The following is a 19,028-nucleotide window of genomic DNA, read 5'->3' as shown; positions in this document are numbered from 1 at the left end:
TTTAATTAGTTTCTAAGTTCAAATGGAAAAGAAAGCTGAAGACACAAGGACATATTTGGTTGATAGATCCTTTATTTCCCACTGCACATATCAGATTATCCAAACATAGAGTGCAGTATTAAATGTTTTTTTTGTTTGTTTGTTTTTTTGTGATTGGTCATTAATCAGATTTAAGCATAAAATGAAGGTCTTAAAAATCATAAATGTGTTACACAGTTTGTCAAAATGCTTTTAAAAACCAGTAGTTGCTGCCTCGTGCTTTGTTGAACAGTTTTTAGTGTTTACTGTAAGTGTGTGGTAAAATACGAGACACAGCTTGAGTCTCTTTTTCAGGTCTGTTGTTGTTTTTGTTTGCTGCCATTGCAGGTGAAATATCAGCGCTTTTACTGTCCAAATTAACTGGACTAAAGCCCAATAAAATGCAGTAGAGTTTGAGTAAACAAACGTATTTACGTGCTCGGTTGAAATCACTAATTAGGATCACAATGTTCAAGAAATAACAGTAGTTGCGGAGAGCTTTTAACAGCGTCTGTTAGAACACGCGGTGGATCGTGAAGTGTTAAAGAAGTTATAATGGTGGCCATTTTCTTACAAGCTGTTTACTACTTAAAGCGAAGCCTTTTAATATTTATGGTGTTTACATTGTGCTCCCAGTGTAGCTGAATGTTGAAAAGTCTGTACCCTTCCATTAAGGTGTGAATACTTAATGGATGTTAATGTGATCTGGATAAATGGAGCTCTTTTTCTCAGGCTGACGCTTCCATCTTCATGTTTGCATTTTCGCATGCCGTGGGACGCAAATTGGCATGTTGGATAATTTCTGTTACATAATCCAAATAAGCCCGCTGTGACCTTGATATGAAGCGACCCGTTAAATGAGAGAGCCTCGTGTGACTCGATGGCGTGATGACGGGGCGCACGAGAGTCTTTTTCATCTTCCAGGAGCCGCTTCTTCCTGCGCTCACACTTTCTAATTTTGAATACTCCTAATTCCCTGCCCCATTTCCTCACTCCCTCAGCTTGAAATGAGTTAAATTTAGCCGTTTTTTTGTTTCTGATGGGGGAGAAAATGGGACGCCGGAAACAAGGCCACATCAAAGCAGGTTCTTGTTGCTAATCGATCCCCCCCCTCCCTCTCCTCCACAGGGAACTATGGCTTCCTGGACCAGATCGCAGCTCTGAAGTGGGTCCAGAGAAACATCCACGTGTTTGGAGGAGATCCTGGGAAAGTCACCATATTTGGACAGAGCTCAGGTATGAAAACAGTAAACAAACAAAAAAAAGTAGACAAAATGTGTTATTATATCATGCTGGGACACACACAGTAACACTAGCAGCAGCACAGTATGGACCTCTACCTACAATATTAATACATCAGAGATGGTTTAACACCACAGAAAGATTCCTTCAGATGTTGTTGTGATTACATTGAACAAAGTCAGTTTTACGTTACAGTAACCACTTGCTTGTAGGTAGCAACGCATGCAATAATCAGTGTGGGTCTTGAGACAAAGCAAATTAACCCTCTGAATTATAGCAGTTTCTGGGCATTTTAATGGTTCCTGTCACATTTTTACTCACTGTGGGCTCATGTTTCTCTGCAGTATAAACAGCTGCACCTCTATGGAAACAGTGCAACCATTGCAAGAAGTAGAGAGAACTTAAACATGTTCTCTGTGCAGTATGACACAGGTTGAACGTTTTTCTAAGTGCCTGGCGTTACCAACACTGGGAAAAATTGTGACTCTTCTGGTTCTGCATATTTAACTGCTTTCTCTACTTACCCTATTCTGCACATCAACTGTACAAAGATCTTTCACCATACTCAATGTATCTTGAAAAACTTGCTGACAACTTGCTCCTGTGTATACTGTTTTTGAGCTATGCTGCATTTATCTTGTGGTCTCTTCTTTGCTCTATACAAACACAGCCTGCAGTTCAACTGAAACGTCTCTAAACACAGCTAAGTCAGTCAGGGCTTCTCAGTTGTGCAGAGATTTTGTTTTGTTTTTTACTGAATCTTGCATTTTTTTGAATGAGACATCAAAAATAACATGATTTTGATTAAATATTACAATTTTCAGTTCAGAGTTGGTTAATTTTCCTGACAGAACCACACATCACACATGATTAGTTTAATCACTGTTAAAAAGTTGAAAATCTGAAGATGATTAATACTAAATGGTATAATACTTGCAAGTCTTAAAAAAAATGAAAACATGCCTTTCAAACATACCAGGGCTGATGAGCAGCTGGTTTCAAATATAAACAAAACTGCAGACACTGAGATCCACACACCAGTGGCTGCAGACAGGACTTGAAAGCAAGAGCTAAGACATAAGTAAATGATGTGCACTTCAGAATCATTTTAACAGCTGCAAAAAATGGCAGATATGAAGAGCGGAATCTATTAAGCTACTCATGTATGTGTGCAAAGCCGTTATTTTTGTGATAAAAAGGCTAATTTCTCAGTGTTATTCTGGTGCTGGCAGCATTGGTTTATGGAGGTGTTATTCATTATTCTTCTAATATTTTCGGGTCACCAAGTCAATTCGGATTAGCTTTTTGGCTTCATGTGTTATGGCAGTGTTTAAAAGATGCTCGCTGTGTTATTTATTCTTATCCAACCTAACAAATCTTCAACTTCACCTGTTTTGTTTTATTTTTTGTGGTGTGGTGAAGGTGGGACCTCTGTCTGGACCCTGATGATGTCCCCGCTGGCCAAAGATCTTTTCCATGCAGCGGTGGACATGAGCGGCTCGTACGTCTATAACGCGACGCTGGAACAGGCCGAGTCCGACAACCTGGTATTTCTGAATAAGACGACCTGCAAAGATGTGGCCTGTCTCAGACGTCTCTCTGTCAGACAAGTCCTGCAGGTAAGAAGCAAGATAGAGTTCCTTCAGAAAGTATTCACCTTCCTGTTTTGCTTTTTAACATTTAGTCATGGTCAATTAAATTTGGCTGTTTTGACAAAATGTTACAAAAACAAAGACTTTCATGTCAAAAATTAATTTCTACCAAGTAATGTCAATTAATTACAAAATGTAACATAAGTGACTGCACAATTATCCACCCCCTTTAAAGTAATTCATCTAATTCAACACAGGTGCAGTCAAGTGGTGCTATTCACACAGTTAGTGAAATGGAGATCATCTGAGTTCAGTAAATGTTTTTCAGTGATTGTAGTATAAAGACACCTGTATCTGGAAGGTCCAGTCACTAATGAATCAGTACTCCTGAATATAGCTACACCATAAAGACAAAAGAGCACTCCAGGCAACTCTATTGAGGGTTATTGAAAAGCATAGGTCAAAGGATGAATACAAGAAAATTTCCAAGTGACTGAATGCATCTCAGAGTACAGTTTAATCCATCGTTAAGAAATAGAAGGAATATGGCATATGTGCAAATCTGCCAAGAGCAGACCATCCTCAAAAACTGAGTGACCGAGCAAGAAAGAGACGAGTGAGGGAGGCCATCAAGACACCTATGACTCCTCTGAAGGAGTTGAGAGCTTCAGCGGCTGAGGTGGAAGAGACTGTGCATACAGCAACTGTTTCCTGGTCTTCGTCAGCCAAAGCTTTATTAGTGAGTGACAAAAACAAAGCCACTGTTAGTAAAGCTCATATTAAATCAAGACTATAGTTTACCAGAAGGCATGTGGGAGACTCTGAAGTCAAATTAAAGAAGATTCTTTGGTCTAATGAGAATGAAAATGAAGCTTTTTGTCCATTAGACTAGACGCGACGTTTGGTGGATATCAAACATGGCACACCATCACGAATACACCACCCCTAACATGAAGCATGGTGGTGGCAGCATCATGATGTAACGATGCTTTTCATGGCCATGGAGGTCTTGTAAAGATTGAGGGTAAAATGAATGCAGCAAAGTATAGGGAAATTCTGAAGGACAACTTGATGCAATCTGCAAGAGAACTGTGACTTGTTTTCAAACACCACAATGACCCAAAACATACAGCCAAAGCTTCACAGACATGGTTTAAAGACAAGTGAATGTTCTGGAGTGGCCAAGTCGAAGCACAGACCTCAGTCTAACTGAAAATTTGTTGCTGGACTCGAAAAGGGTTGTTCATTTATGATCCCAGTGCAACCTGACAGAGTTTGAACAAATGAATGGGATAAAATTGCAGTTTAAGATATGCCGGGCTGACCGAGACCTTTCCGCACAGGCTCAATGCTGCAAATGTGGCCAAAGGTGCATCTAAATACTGACTTGAAGGATCGCTAATACATTTTCTATTTTTAAATTGACATTACTTTGTAGCAATCTGCTTTCACTTTGACAGAAAAGAGTCTTTTTTTTTCTTCAGGTAAAATCCAGAAAGCTAAATTAAATTGACCATGAAGGAATGTTGAAGAGTAATAAAAAGGGAAAACTTTAAAGAGAAGTGAATACTTTTTATGGGAAGAGTTCTATCTAGAGTTGTGTAAAAAAAAAAAAACGAGTGAAGGTCTCATAAAGAGGATGTTCAGTAATTAAAGAAATCTAATAACAGAAAAATACATTACAGTAGTTATTCTCTTTAATATTCTCTTTAATATTTGACGATTTCATAAAAGATCTAATTCGTAGCTCATCTTTATGATCAGTAAAGACATTTTGACAAAATTTAAAATTGCCTTTTCATTCTGATGGATTAAAATGTCACATCCAGGTATCGGAGGACCAGAACTTCACAAATTTTACCGTGAAACTTAATGAATAAATGGGACACTAAACATAATGGAGAGACAAATCTGCAGCCATGATTAAACACAGGTATTCAGCGCCTCCCCTCTGAAACCCCCATCAGGATTTATTAAATACAAGATCCTCCAAGGAGGAACAAGTTCACTTGCGAAGCGCTTCAGTGTAACATTTGTGACTGTGACCTGCGGACGAATTATGAATAATACGTAGCCCTGATGACTGCTCAAGTTTTATAAGCGAGACATCTTACTGTTATTAGATTTTTAAAATGTCACAGTAAATGTTTCCAGCTGCCACTCAGGATAGAAGAAAAGAAGAGTTTGCATGTAAATTGTTTTGTTTTTTATTATTGTTTTGTAACATTTTTATTAAATGCTTACATTTATTTTTGTGTTGTGATTCACAAGTTTAAGTAAACAGATGAATTTTTCCTTATTTTACCAACTGGTTGAAATGAGTTTCCTTATTTTACCAACTGGTTGAAATGAGTTTCCTTTTACACCTGATTTCACAACATTATTCATTAATGTGTCCTTTTACTGACCCCAAAAAAAACTCTGCACTCCAAAAATGGTTCCAAACACAAGAGGAGACGGTACAGAGAGTCTTTACAGCTGCACAAGGATGATTATGTAACAACTTTTCCACTGATATGCCTGTTTAAAACTTGTGTGGCTGCTCTTTTCCAATTGGGGAAGTGAGCTATTATGAATGCTTTGCTCGTATCTCCGCTGCCTTTATTTATACACATAATGCACTTGGTTGTATTAAAAATAGAAGCGCTTTAATTATTCATTCTAACTTTTCATATTTGCAGCTTTTAAACCCCCTCTAGTTTTCAGACCACTATTTGTGTGATATGAATTCTTAGTTTTGGTTAGTAAGCAACATGTCAGTAAATAGTAGATGCATGTGTTCACCCACCAGGGGGCGCTGCAGAAAAATAAACATCGGCTCCATTTGAAACCATGAATATTTACACTGATGTTTTCCCAGGCCATCCCGTGGCAGGACTACCCCTCCTGGGCAGCAGATGAGCTGGTGGACATTCCCACTAAAGGTCAGCGTATCGGCCCGGTCGCAGTGGTGGACGGATACGTCCTCGAAGCTCCACCTTTTGAGGTTTGGGAGAAAGCCGGAACCCACAACGACGTCCCTTTCCTCGTGGGGACGACGGCGCAGGAGGTCGACTTCAGGTAAGAGCTCAACTGGTTCAGGTTGTTCACAGTTAGCTGGTGCTGAGCTGAACTCTACTCAGTGTTCTCTGTTTCCTCCACAGCCCTCCAGCTGAAAACATCTCAATGTGGACGTGGGGCGACTACCAGTGGTTTGTAACAGGTAACTTCAATGAAAGTGTGTAGACGGCTGTAGGGAGCTACATTTTCAGTGGGTGTAGCCACTAAAACCTCAGACGTGCTCGTTTCCATTAAGCTGACTGTAAACAAGTGTGTCTGAATGTGCACCTTGCTCTTTTTTCTATAAAAGTTCTTTAAAAGTAATCTTACAAGGTCCGATCTTACAAGGTTTCTGCATCATTTACAACATGAGCTGCACCCAGTCACACTAACGGATAGTCACACACAGGTGGCAGCACTTCATATTGTGTGAAGTGTTTAAGAGAAGGCTTTTTCCTCATTTCAGCCGCAATATTCATTCAAAAACATCACAAAAAGAATATTCACTAAGTTTTTTAAATACCTGCAGCATCAGACAGCAGCAGGATCCATGTGAGCGTCTCCAAAGCAAGACAGTTGCATGCATTTTTGCAGGTGGAATGACAGTGCAGGTAACTTCAATAGATGCATGTACTTGTTTCCGGCTCCTTCTACTCAGTGTCACAGCCATGTGTGACGTAGCCTAAACTGTCACCATCTGACTTCTCTATTCAGCTTAGTTTATCCGCTTCAGAGCAGTGAATAAAATCAAGTCTCATTTGCATTCGCTTGCTTACTTTTTTGAGGTATTAAAAAGTAAGCAAGCAAATGAGGTAACAAGTTCCCTTCAAAAGTCGTCAAGAATTTATGTCCTCCGTGGCAGCCTTCACAAATGCTTTCAGAGATTGTTAACTTCTATAACTTCCTATGAACAGACTGAAAATCGTAGCCAGCCAACGCAGTGTTAGTGCAACCTATAATGCAACACTTTCTGCAGAAGACCATAAATATACTTTCACTTTTTCCAGAACGCAACTTAGTAAAAACTAGCCAGAGTTAGTTGTGTTTAGTTCTGAGTCCATTAACAAAGAGTCCGGTGGTGCTGAAGCAGGCGACTAGCTTCACATTTCTGCTCAGACAAAAAGAAAAGGAGGGTTTTTTGCCATCTCTCATATTCACCACAGAACATAAGGGATGCCATGTTTTGCAAATCTTCTGAATTCACCCCATCCTTCACAGGGCTTACCTGTCCACCTCGTCTTCTTGTGCACAAGCAAATATGCCTCTTTGCTGGAACACCGCCATGTGGACGAGTCGAGCCACTTTGTTGTAGGGCTTTGTAGCGCATGCAAAAACTGGGCAGCCTGCAGACAGCGAGACAAGCTGTACTAGATGATACATACTCATACGACACGTTAAGTATAACTTAATCAGGACAAATAGCAATTTGTCTATTATTTGTAAACAATTAGGTCTACAGCACAGCAACATGGCTCTAAATAGCTGCCAAAGTGACTCTGTACATGTAATTTTACAGGTATACATGTAATATATATATATATCTTTTGGCCTGATGGATTCAAGGTTGGAGGCATCACATGTAAAGAATGTCAATAATGTCTCTGTAGGTTAAGTATGTGAGCTGACATGGTGCATGGTGCCAGATGGTAACACTGCATGTATGATACTTTCAGAGCATGTTGTTCAGTAAACTCTAAATGCATGTGAGCCTGCTGGGTATGTAATGCCAGCTGATGTGCACAGAAAGTAGGTTAGTGCATAAATTTTATTTATATGGAACCTTTCAGAAGCAGATGGCACAAAGTGCTTCACTCCAATAAACTAAAAGAGCGGCAGACCACCAGATAGAATCATGAGCCAAAGCAATAACAAAGATAAACAAAATAAAATGAACAAAAGCAAGTCTAAACAAATGGGTCTTAAACTGCCTTTTAAAAGTGACCCTGCACTTACAAATTATTTCAGACTCTGAGAAGAGACGTTTCTGTTGGAAACCAGACTGACACCTGTTGAAAATGATGTTGCTGTGAGTTGCTTCATACTTTTTTTTTATAACACAGTGGCTACAATAAACACAAGACATGTGCAGACAGCTTTAGTTTCTACATTCGCAGTCCATGTATTGTGTAAAACAAGAACCTTTTCTTACGGTTTCTGTTCTTAGACTCAGCACAGCGCAGCGTTTGTGTAATATGATTAAGCTAACATCCATAGACTGAGGAAGACTCTCTGAGGGATAAAGTTATGAAGCAACTGTCAGCTGACGTGGGCAAATAAAAGCCGACAGGGTCATCTGTCCTCTTCTCAACACTCAGCTCCTTGGTGCTTTTCCTTGCCTCCTCTCTTCATGTCTTAGTCACCTGAGATGCAGGCAGAGGAGACAGTTAAAGACACAAGGAAAGAAAACTCACTTCAGAGCCGTCATTTTAATGTGACGTCAGTTAAATATTTTGCATAGCACCTCTGTCCCATCTGTTCATTGTTTTGTTACAGCTCAGTGCTGTATTTTATGATCTGTCAGATGAGTAACACTGAGATCCTGATAACACAGCATATATTTTATATTATTCGTGTAATATATTATTAATAATTCGATTGACCTTGGGGCATGAAGTGACAAGAATGTACGGTTGTTATACTTTTTTTTTTTTTAATTGAACACTGACACATGTTGAATTAAAATGGCTGTGAAGTATAAAAGACATATAAAAGAGCACTATACAAAGAGTGATATACTTTGCAGTAAAAATATAAGAAGAGACTGGTTGATTTTTATGTTTGCACTGTAAATCTCTGCTGACACACTGCTGGTCAAGGCAGTTTCATTAACTATAGTTGAAACTTAATGTTGCAGCAGCTTTGCAAACAGTCAAATATGGTCTTATGTTGTGCATTCAGTGTCGCTACGACATTAGACCTTAGCTTGAATTACAAGAAGGTCTGTAGTTCTGTGTAGGGATGCAAATTTTGAGCTATTTTTTTCACCGACAATCCGCAGCTCATCAATGATCTAACTAATAACAGCAAATTACTTTAGACATAAGCTGGTCCACAGGCCCATGTAATAGGAGCTTTGGTCGGAAGGCATCAGGCGTCACAGGAGACCTTCTCATGGTGGCATTTTTAGCTAAATTCCTACAATGCTCTCTGCGGCCAACATAGAACTGCTGGTAGTCCAAGTGACCACTTTCTTGGGCCATTAAACAGAAAGAGGCTCCCTCTGGTGGCATAATCAAGTGTTACAGGTGATCTGCATTCCATTTTCTGACATCCATGTCCTTCTGCTTTATCATTATTTTTAATCAATTAAGTTGTTGTTTGCAATTGCTTGATGAAGGATTAATCATTAACATCCCTAGTGGTTCTGCAAATGAAGGGTCAAGACATGTTTTTCTGAGAAGGATTATGGAGACCACATAAGGACGAATCAAATCAATAACATTTTTAAACAAAGAATCTTGTACAGTATCAAGAGAACTACAGGCTTTCATACCCAGTTCGTTGAGCTCTTGTGGTGAGAAAGCTTCTGAATCTTTAATTAACTTGCAAAGTGGTTTGTAGAATTTTCTTTAGCCATGGGAACAGTTTTTCCTTTTAGAACTAATGAAAAGGTCATTATATTTAAATCTGTACACAACGGGCAAGTCATGTTGGTCATGAGAGGCCGTCTCTGTTCTAACACTCGGTTGTGTGTACATGCAGAACTCCTGTATATTTAAAGATATTTATTTTTGTGTGCACACACACTGTGGCTCCCTGCCTCCTGCTTGTGCAGCTATTATCAAAAACTCCTCTTCTCCCTCGAGTTCAATTAAATGTTTTCTACCAGCGTTTTGTGATTCATGCTGTTAGTATATGTTGAGAGAACAACATGACTGCCAATAATAGGAGCAGGATTAACAAGTTTATTAAAAGGGCTGGTCCTGGGTGTCTTCTGGCTAAATGTTTACTGCAGATCGATGGGTGGGAGACGAAGCTCCACAGAACAATTCAGAAGCTCCTGTTCTGTGCCTACAGTTATAAAAATTCATCAAAAAGAGATTAATCCAGAAACACTAAACATCATCAGGAATTCTCCACAAAAACAGTATCAGCAGTCGCCTCACGTCATCCGTTATACTCACCGCAGTCTAAATATGAGTCGCTAAAATGCTCTAACATGCTGTATTTATTACCATATTTATCTGTCTGTCTCCTCTCCGCTTTCTCAGATAAACTTAAGTCCTTCAGCGAGAATCTCCCCAAAGAGGCGTTGAAGCTTTACCCGAGCTCGGCCAAGTGTCCCACCAAAGATCGCTGCCCGGAGCGAGCTTACACCACCATGGTGTCCGACATCAGGGTCACCTGCCCCAACAACGACCTGGCCAGGAGGGCTGCAGGTAAAACTGAGTTCTCCCATCATTAAAACATCTGCACCCACAACAGTTTCTGGATGTTTTTTTGTTTTTTTTTCTCACTGTGGGCTCATTTTTCACTGCAATATAAAGTCCTGCCCCTCTATGGAAACAGAACAACCCTGGATAGAGGTAGAAGGAACTCAGAACTGTCTTTTGTACAGTGTGACACAGCTATAATGCCATGAATGATTTAACACTACCTGCAGTCCAGTCGAGAAGCATACTTTTTCTTCAAGCTTTTTAAAAAGATATATACATTACACATTTTTCCTAAACTGTTTATTTTTGGCAATTTTTTAAATGAGACATCCATCCATCCATTGTCTATACACCGCTTAATCCTCACTAGGGTCGCCAGTCTATCACAGGGCTGAAATGAGACATGCAGAATAAAATGATGAAATATGATTTTAAGATTAGATGTGGTTCATTTTCCCACCATAACCTCATGTCACACATGATTCGTTCAAATAATGTCAATAAGTTAAACATCCAATGATTCTTTTTGTTTTTACAGTTTGTTACTCTGATAAACGCTGTAATTTTGGCAATTTTTTAAAAATGATAACACGCCTTTTAAACCTGCCGATGTGTTTCAGGGTTCAGAGAGTTCAAATCATAAGCTGTCCTGCTTCCTCGGCTTAAAACAAATCAATGATTAATGATGATTAAAGGGCTGCAGCAAAAAAACCAGCAGGGATCTGAGTCCTGCTGGGTGACTACCGAGATGAATTAATGCTAAAAATGAGCTTCAGATCATCTAATTTAGCTGTCAAACTATAGCAGAAGTCCCATGTTACTGTGGACCTGCACAGCATTTTTAATTAACTTTTTAAAAACAGCATCAGTTGTATCAGGATCCAAACAGGTGAATATCACTATTCAACGCCTGGAAAAACAGAGAAAAGGCATCATTATAGACTTCATATCGATAGATTTATAGATTTGGACTATTTATAATGATAATTGTTAGTTAAACCTTGATTTTTGTTTGTTTTAATCCACGTGCACCAAAGACATTTTAGTTGAATGGTCGTTAGATTTAAATTTTTATATGCAGATGAGTATAAGTCACAGGTCTGGATTCCCAAAACGTTGTTGTGATATTATGTTTCTAATTCTAATGACTTTTTGGCAGCTGTAGACAAACTATTCAGGTACCTCATTGATTTACACTTGAACTTCTTCTTAGCAGTCTTCAGATCTTTCCAAAAGGTTGCTCAGCATAAAAAAAACTTTCTTCAGCAGGTCTGGTTTTAATTTCCACACCTGTGATCTATAAATGTCAAATCAACTTAAAATGACGACACCTGCCTTGTAATTCCAGCACAAATGAGGGTTTAGTGAGGAGTAGCAACGAATGCAAAGAGCAAAGCTTTGTGCAAGACAAGTTCATGGTGATGATAGAGGAGATAGAAATCAGGCAACATGTGGTATTCTTTAGACTAAATAATGGGTTGACAGAGAAATCCAAACATAAAGCTTGGAATTGTGTTGCCAGTACAGTGAATGAGGTGCAGCAGAAAGACTGTGGTTCATATTAAAAATCCATGATGTGACCTTTAGCTAGAGGGGAAACAAAGCAAAGCCGTGGTTAGTTCTTTCTAATTTCTCACACAGTCATACAACGTTGCATCCTTTTTTAAACTTCTGAACCCTAAACTCACCACTGGGTTTAAAAGGCATGTTTTTTTTTGTTTAGTTTTTTTTAATTACCAAAATGACACCATTTATAAGAGCCACAAACTGTAAAATCCGAAAAAAATCTGTGGATTTTCACATTTCCGACAGACCATGAACTCCCCATGTGTGACTTCCTCTTTCATCAAGAAAAATCTCCAAATCTCAGCTTAAAATTGTGATATTTTCTCTAAAACACGTTTCTCTACATTCCTCATTGTAAAATGCTCAGAGCTCAGAGGAGACACGTATAGAAACAAATTTAAAAATGTAAAATATTTTTATTTTATTATTTATTTCGAAAGTATTTGTCCCTGCAGATTTTCCTCTTCTGACGTCACAAGTAAAATATTTTGCCTCTCTGCATTACAGTAAATAAAGGATAGTATTAGTATACATTAGGAGTAGTTTCAGTCGTCTCTCTGTTTGGCCGCTGCAGCCCTTGAATGCAGCAGGACTCCGCCTCGTGTAGGTTTTGTGCCTCTGGGGCTTGTTAAACTCACTCAGTGGTGAAGCGCAGAATAAAATGACATTTAGCTGTTGTGAGAGGTGACTGCAGGGCATCCTGGCTGATTTATTTATTTATTTGTTTGGCCTGCATGCTTCATTGGGTTTTTCATGTTGTGCAGCTTGTTTTTTCCCCCGTTTGCTGAATCACAGCCAATGTGGACTGAAAATAAATGATAAATGAGAGACTAAAGATTCATACCAAAGAAAAAAAAACAAACTACTTTGAATATTTATTGTTACCTGAAACATGGAAGAAGCTAATATTCCGTAAAAGCTGAATTAAGCTGAGAAACATGTAACAGCTGGACACGTTCTGGATTTTTCCCACGAACAAACCACATTAACTCAAGTGCCGTACATGAGTGCAGATCTGATGTGCTTTACTTGCATATTAACGTTTTCTGCTGCTCTGACTGCACAACATTTCAAAGGGAAATGCTGCTGCACTACGTTAATCTGACAGCTTTAATTAACCTTCGGAACCCGACTGACTCACTGAGCGCCAAGTAGGCAACTGCATGTTTGTCCCTCAGTGATCAAAACAATGACATTTATTTCCGTTAGCCACTAAGCGCATACATTTCTCAGTTTGTACAACATACAGCATCCCACCGTCGTAGGTCTGATAATGTCACATTCCACACAATCTCCCCTACAAAATTAGAAAACGATATCTATCCAGCATTTTATGATGATACCTGATATGAAGGCTAATATAAAAAGGTCTGGAAGAATTATTATCAAGATCTGGATATTGGAGACTGTTCTGAACAGAGAATAAGATACAGCGTGTTACAGCTATTTCTTAAAATGCTCAAGATAAGAGCCTAAAAGTAAAGGCAGTGAAATTACCTTGAAATTAGCCTAGGGCTCCTAGTTAATGTATGTTATGAAGGATTTTGCAAACAAAACGTGATGTTCTTACAAAACGTTGTTGTAAATTAAACTACCCAGAAGTAAATACAGAAAATAGAGCTGAAACAATTCGTGAAATGACAGAAGAAGGAAGAGAGAAGTGAAAAATGTCCCCTGTGCAATGTGACGGTTATATTACAATAAATCCATCCATCCATTATCTATACACCGCTTAATCCTCACTAGGGTCATGGGGTGCTGGAGTCTATCCCAGCTGACTTAGGGTGAAGGCAGGAGACACCCTGGACAGGTCACCAGTCTATCACAGGGCCACACTTAGAGACAGACAACCAAGAACACTCACATTCACACCTGCGGACAATTTAGAATCAATTAACCTCAACATATTTTTGGACTGAGTGGGAGGAAGTCAGAGAACCCACGCTGCATGGGGAGAACATGCAAACTCCACGCAGAAAGATCCTGGGTGTCCTCACTGGAACGCGAACCGGCGACCTCCTTGCTGCGAGGCAACAGTGTTAACCACTGTTCCACCATGCAGCCCATACAATAAATCATTAATAAAAAAGAGAAAAAAAATAAAGTTGAATTTATTTAGTTGTTTCACAGAAATTAAAAGAAACTACAACAACATATTTCAATATAGGTGTTACCAATACTAGGATGAATGGTGGCTCCACACTATAGATGTTTTATAGATTTACAGTTATATTTTTATTCCATTCTTGTCTCCTGTCTGCTTGATGTGGATACAGCTTTCAGTGTTTATCACATGACTGTTTGTCACCGTTGAACCATTAATGGCTTCTTCGTTCCCCAGAGGAGTGTAGAATGTTTAGTTTTTTACAAAACCTGGTTGGTCCAAATGTTTGGGGGTTTTTTTGTTGCCATATTTCTGAAGGAGACACATAGAGTAAAGTGATTTTGAATTCAAACATATATTTGGTTATTTTTCCAGATAAAACTGACAGTCACGCATGATGAGTTCAAGGACCCTCAGGAAGTTGAAAATCCAATAGTTTTTTCTGTTTGAACAGTTTCTGCCTGTTAATGGTGTAGAAATGCAAAAGTAGACATGTTTCCCAGCTTGAGTTGGTTATTTCTTAAAATTTCCTGCTTTTTCCATTTTTTTTGTAAAAGTAAATTCCTATTTTTTAAATGTTTTGAACAGTTGGTCAAAGACAACAGGCGGTATGATGGCCTTTCCTCTGGCTTTAAGGAATCATTACAGACATTTTTCACCGTTTTCTGGCATTTCATAGAAAAAAACACGAGAAATGATATTTAAACTAATTGGAGCCCCAGGACCATGTGAAGTGAGTGATGTAAGCAAATTTAAAAGTATCTTTTATCAGAAATTGTTTTGAAATAGTCTCAGTGCCAGATGTGTTGTTTCATATCTGGCAGCTTCTGAAAAAAGACTTCATTTTATAGTGCAGCTTTTTCAAAAAAGGATAATAATAATAAAAACATAGTTGCTGGATCTTCAAGGTTTTGTGTGTAGGACAGGGGGACACAACATATGTATATCAGTCCTCCAGTAAGGTGCAGCATCTGTGTATATTTGCCAATATTGTGTCTTTTCACATTGATTGTTAAGATAAAGTTTAACAACCTGTTTTTTCTCAGCGGTTCTGAACAGTCCTGTGTATCGATACGTGGTGACTCATACGCCGTCCGGACCCGTCAACACAACCAGCGATTTGCTGCCGTTCCCCAGCCGGTTCTCCTTCCACTGCCTGGACGCCGTGGCTTTCTTCGGAGGGCTGGAGCTCTTCCTGGGAAAACCTTTGTCTGCTGAGGACAGGAACTTCCAGGATCTCATCACACGGCGCTTCGTCAGCTTTGCCAAAACAGGTGAGGCTGTTACCTGTTGATGTTTCTTCTGGAGGTGATGTTGAATCGTTTGAACACCCAAACTCTCTGTTAAGTGTCAAATGTCTGTGAACTGTCAGAAGAAGGTGTTTGAGTTGATTGTCTCTTAAGAACAACCAAAGCTGTAAAGGTGAAATATGAGTTGTGTAAATCTGACCTCAGAAGGATAGATGGACCAACCGTTCTATATCTAACAGGCACTGTTTGGTGTTTATCACAAATCAGTGGTTGGAATCTAACAGCTTAACAAAACAGATAGATGCGGAATCCAGTTGTTTAAAGTCCCATATTTTTCCCCCTTTTCAGCAAATTAATCAAAGTTTCACATTTCCCCAGAATGTGTCTTTTAATTTTCAAATACTGCAAATATGCTTCATTTCACCAGACGTGTACAGGTCATGGTTTTAGAGCTGTTCTGAGTGAAACAGAACAAATAAAACACCAGCTGAGTTCAGGTTGCAATGACACACAAACAGTGGCATTAAATACAGTAACCAACCCAGTCCTTGTTTATTGGTTATAAATGAAAGTTTCTCTTTATGTCCTTTAGCTTTTAGCACTTCCCACAGAATTCTCACCGTATGATTAAAGCTAATGGTAACTCTAGCCACATCGGCCGCACAACATGCTAACACTGAGGATATCAAAAAATGGATAAAGTTGATGTTAAATTTCTCAAATGCTGTGAGTGCATGAAGACTCTTGTGTTCACTCTCACAGCAAACTGCAGATCATTTGGGGTGCTTCGTTCATGGTTGAGAAATTTTAGAGTCATTTTAGAGAGATGGCTGTTTATTCTGAATGTCACACCTGGAAGCAGTGAGGAGGCAAGATCCTACAAGCTGTGAGCTACACAATTATTGATACTGGATAAAATCTTTGCTGATTTGTAAAGTTGTGAGGCCATTTAAAAGATTGGTAATAGTCAGTGTTCTCACATAATCGCAGCTTTTATTAAACACCTACAAGGCTTTAAGACGTATAAAACATATTAAAAACAGATTTTTCCCACATGGAACCTTTCAGATCATGCCCTTCCCACATCCATGCTCCCCTTCACTTTCTTTCTTCCGTTTTCCCACTGCTGAAATACAGCAATTTGGTATCACTGGATTCAGAAAATGCTCATCTTTTCAAAAAATTAAAGATTTTCTTTTAATTCTTATGTAATTTTTAAAGTGGCAGTCACTGCTGCATGCTGAGTTTTGCAGTATTTTGATAGTAGAAGTTGCAGGATTACTAATGAGAGGTAAATGAATCACTCCTTTCCAACTGAACAGATGCCATCAGGTGGAAAGGGGTCAAGCGATTCCCTCGTCCTGCTGCTACTTGATTCTGGATTTTGCCTTGAAGTCACTCTGTGCTTGTCTTTCTGTCTTGCAGGTAAGATGGAGACCGATTGGCCTGAATACCCAGCAGCCACCGCTCTTCTGTCCCACAACTTAACGGTGGTCCCGAGCTACTCGCCGGCTCAGTGTGAGCTGTGGAAGCGGAGCGGCCTGTTTGACTACGCCTGGATGAACTGAGCACAACAGCTCAAAGTCACTTTGTTGTTGCAGCTCAGATCCTGCAGCAGCCGTTCCACTGGCTGTGAGTGTGAAACCTCACCGGAAATCCTACACTTTGTTGTTCTGAAGTCATTGTATTGTACTGAAGTGTAACAACAGCCACATTTTCTCACTTAGCCCCTGGTGGTATCTCTCCATGCAGATATTTGTGTCTAGATTTACCCTGATGCAAATCAGGTGAATGAAATATCATTTATGAATCTGACGGCAGTGAAAAACGAGCTTTTATTGCATTAAAACATTCAACAGAAAAGTGCCTTTCCAGAAACAATGCTGTTATTTTAAAAGACACAGACAGTTGAACCTGTTTGTATAAAATACCACTGGAGGAAAGTGTTTTTTGTGTTTTAATTTGGGTGTATCTGCCCTTTAGCAGGTTTCGTGTGATGTACAGCAAACCTGAATACTCATGAGGGAAGCGTGTAGACCAAAGTGAGCTGTGCAGTGGAGGTAATGTGATTTGTGAAGGGTTTAGAGGAAAGAGGAAGTTATTTTTATGCAATGTCAGTGTGTAATATGAGGCATCCTGTGTTGGAAAGTTACAATTAAGGAAATATATCATCCAGAATATTTAAAACAAGTAAGAAGTTTTATTTCTGTAATCATCAGGAAAAAAAGCATCATCAGATCTGTCCGACCAGCTCAAACAAGGACGCTTTGAGTTAAAAACAGTTCTCCAGTTATCGCTGTAATGCCACTTTTGCAGGAAGTCTGACAAGCAGCAGAGTTAAACATGTAGAAATCTGCTGTCCTACTGACCCCAAACTCTATCATTTAAAACAGGCGACACACGGCAGCCTCAAAGTAGTCGTTTGGCTTTTTAGGATTTCATCAGGGGTCAAACACTTTAACATTCCTCCTGTTTTATAGAGTTTTATAGAAATCACACTATTAAGGGAAAGAAATGTTGCTGTATCTGCAAAAATATTACATCAGGAAGGAGTAATATTTGTTGTTAAATATTAAAATGATGCTAAAACAAAAATACGTTCAGATGGTAGATGTTTGAAGTTACCGCCTCAAAAGCTTAAAGGGAATTCAACACGTGCAAAGTTTAATAACGAAGACGTCCAGTTGTGTTATTGTTATGTGGATTTCTGTGGTCTAATCAGGGAAAATTTCGATGTGTGAAGTGGATTTAAGAAGGAACGCTTGATTTGTGTAGTTGTTATTGTAGCCTGTGGACTCGCTTACGAGCTGCAGGACGTCTGCTTTGTGAATTTTGTCGAGTTCTGCTGTTTGCACTGATTCATAACGCTTGGCCACTAAGTATTTGCACTTTCCTGTGGACTCGTGCTATCACTTGTATGTTTTATTTGAAGTCATAATTAACCGAAGCTAACCTGTTTATTCATTCCATTTTTTTTTTGTTTTGTGTGAAGCTTAACCAAATTTACACACATCTTTATTTTAACTAAATTACAGATGAAGTTACATTTTTAACCACTTGTTAGCTTTGCATTGTGTTTTTTTGTTTTTTTTTATGGTTTGCAGACACTCAGGCATCATATTTTGCTGTGTTGATGCAGTGAAATTCACCCTTTATATGCTTAATAAACTGACACCATGTGAAGTATTTTTATTTGTAGTATCCTTTATTTCAGACTCTGTAATCATAAAGAATCTTTTAAGGATGTTAAAGATCTCTCTTATCTACTGCAGCTCAGTTTCCATCCACTTGTAGCACAGAGTTTAACTGAATTTTGGGAGAAGAAATTGCTAACAATGCCCATAAAAAATTGTCTGGCTCCATCACTGTGTCGACTTTGCATTATTTAGTGCAGCGCTTCCCAAATTTTTCAGCTTCCAATTGAAAAAATAGCGACACCAGAGACTCCCACTGTCCCTGGAGGTGCCTGAAGCATAAAAACACACACTAAAAGGCCCAACAGAACACAGCGCAATAGAACCCAACAGCCTAAAAAGCACAATATTAATATACAGTCATTTATTGTAGCAGTAGTTAAAGTGATCTCCATGTATAAACTGTAGTACAGAGAAAATGTACAGTCTGTAGGAGCAGCAGACTCAAGCTTTTCTGATCTTTTATAAGAATACGGACTAAAATTTACTGTTTGTGATCATTTCTTAATTTTATTTGATTTCTAGGCGATCATCTCACGACCTCTTTGCGGTGTCTCGACCCTCATTTTGGGAACCACAGCTCTATAGGACAACCTGCTCTGAAAATCACTGTTTGCTAGTTAGCTGAAGGTTATTGTGTAAGAAAA

The 19,028-nt window shown here is 39.0% G+C and overlaps 2 protein-coding genes across 2 annotated transcripts in view; both read left to right on the top strand.

The window, feature by feature from the left end:
* Nucleotides 1-1,066: 1,066 nt before the first annotated feature.
* On the top strand, nt 1,067-18,373 carry LOC103374108 (liver carboxylesterase 1; the record flags this gene model as incomplete). Its single annotated transcript, XM_008304142.1, has 7 exons — nt 1,067-1,254; nt 2,683-2,879; nt 5,713-5,912; nt 5,996-6,054; nt 10,103-10,270; nt 14,984-15,211; nt 16,613-18,373. Coding segments are annotated over 7 exons (1,183 nt in total), but the record flags the coding sequence as incomplete, so codon positions are not given.
* Nucleotides 9,810-19,028, top strand: part of LOC103374105 (USP6 N-terminal-like protein) — a 62,776-nt gene continuing 53,557 nt past the window's right edge. The window contains exons 1-2 of the mRNA XM_008304139.1: nt 9,810-9,820; nt 14,441-14,449. The gene's annotated coding sequence lies outside the window, so the exon portion shown is untranslated. The remainder of the gene's footprint in view (nt 9,821-14,440; nt 14,450-19,028) is intronic.

The sequence above is a fragment of the Stegastes partitus genome, unplaced genomic scaffold (assembly GCF_000690725.1).
Source record: "Stegastes partitus isolate 25-593 unplaced genomic scaffold, Stegastes_partitus-1.0.2 Scaffold2146, whole genome shotgun sequence".
Lineage (NCBI taxonomy): Eukaryota > Metazoa > Chordata > Actinopteri > Pomacentridae > Stegastes > Stegastes partitus.
This window is presented reverse-complemented; position numbering and strand designations above follow the sequence as displayed.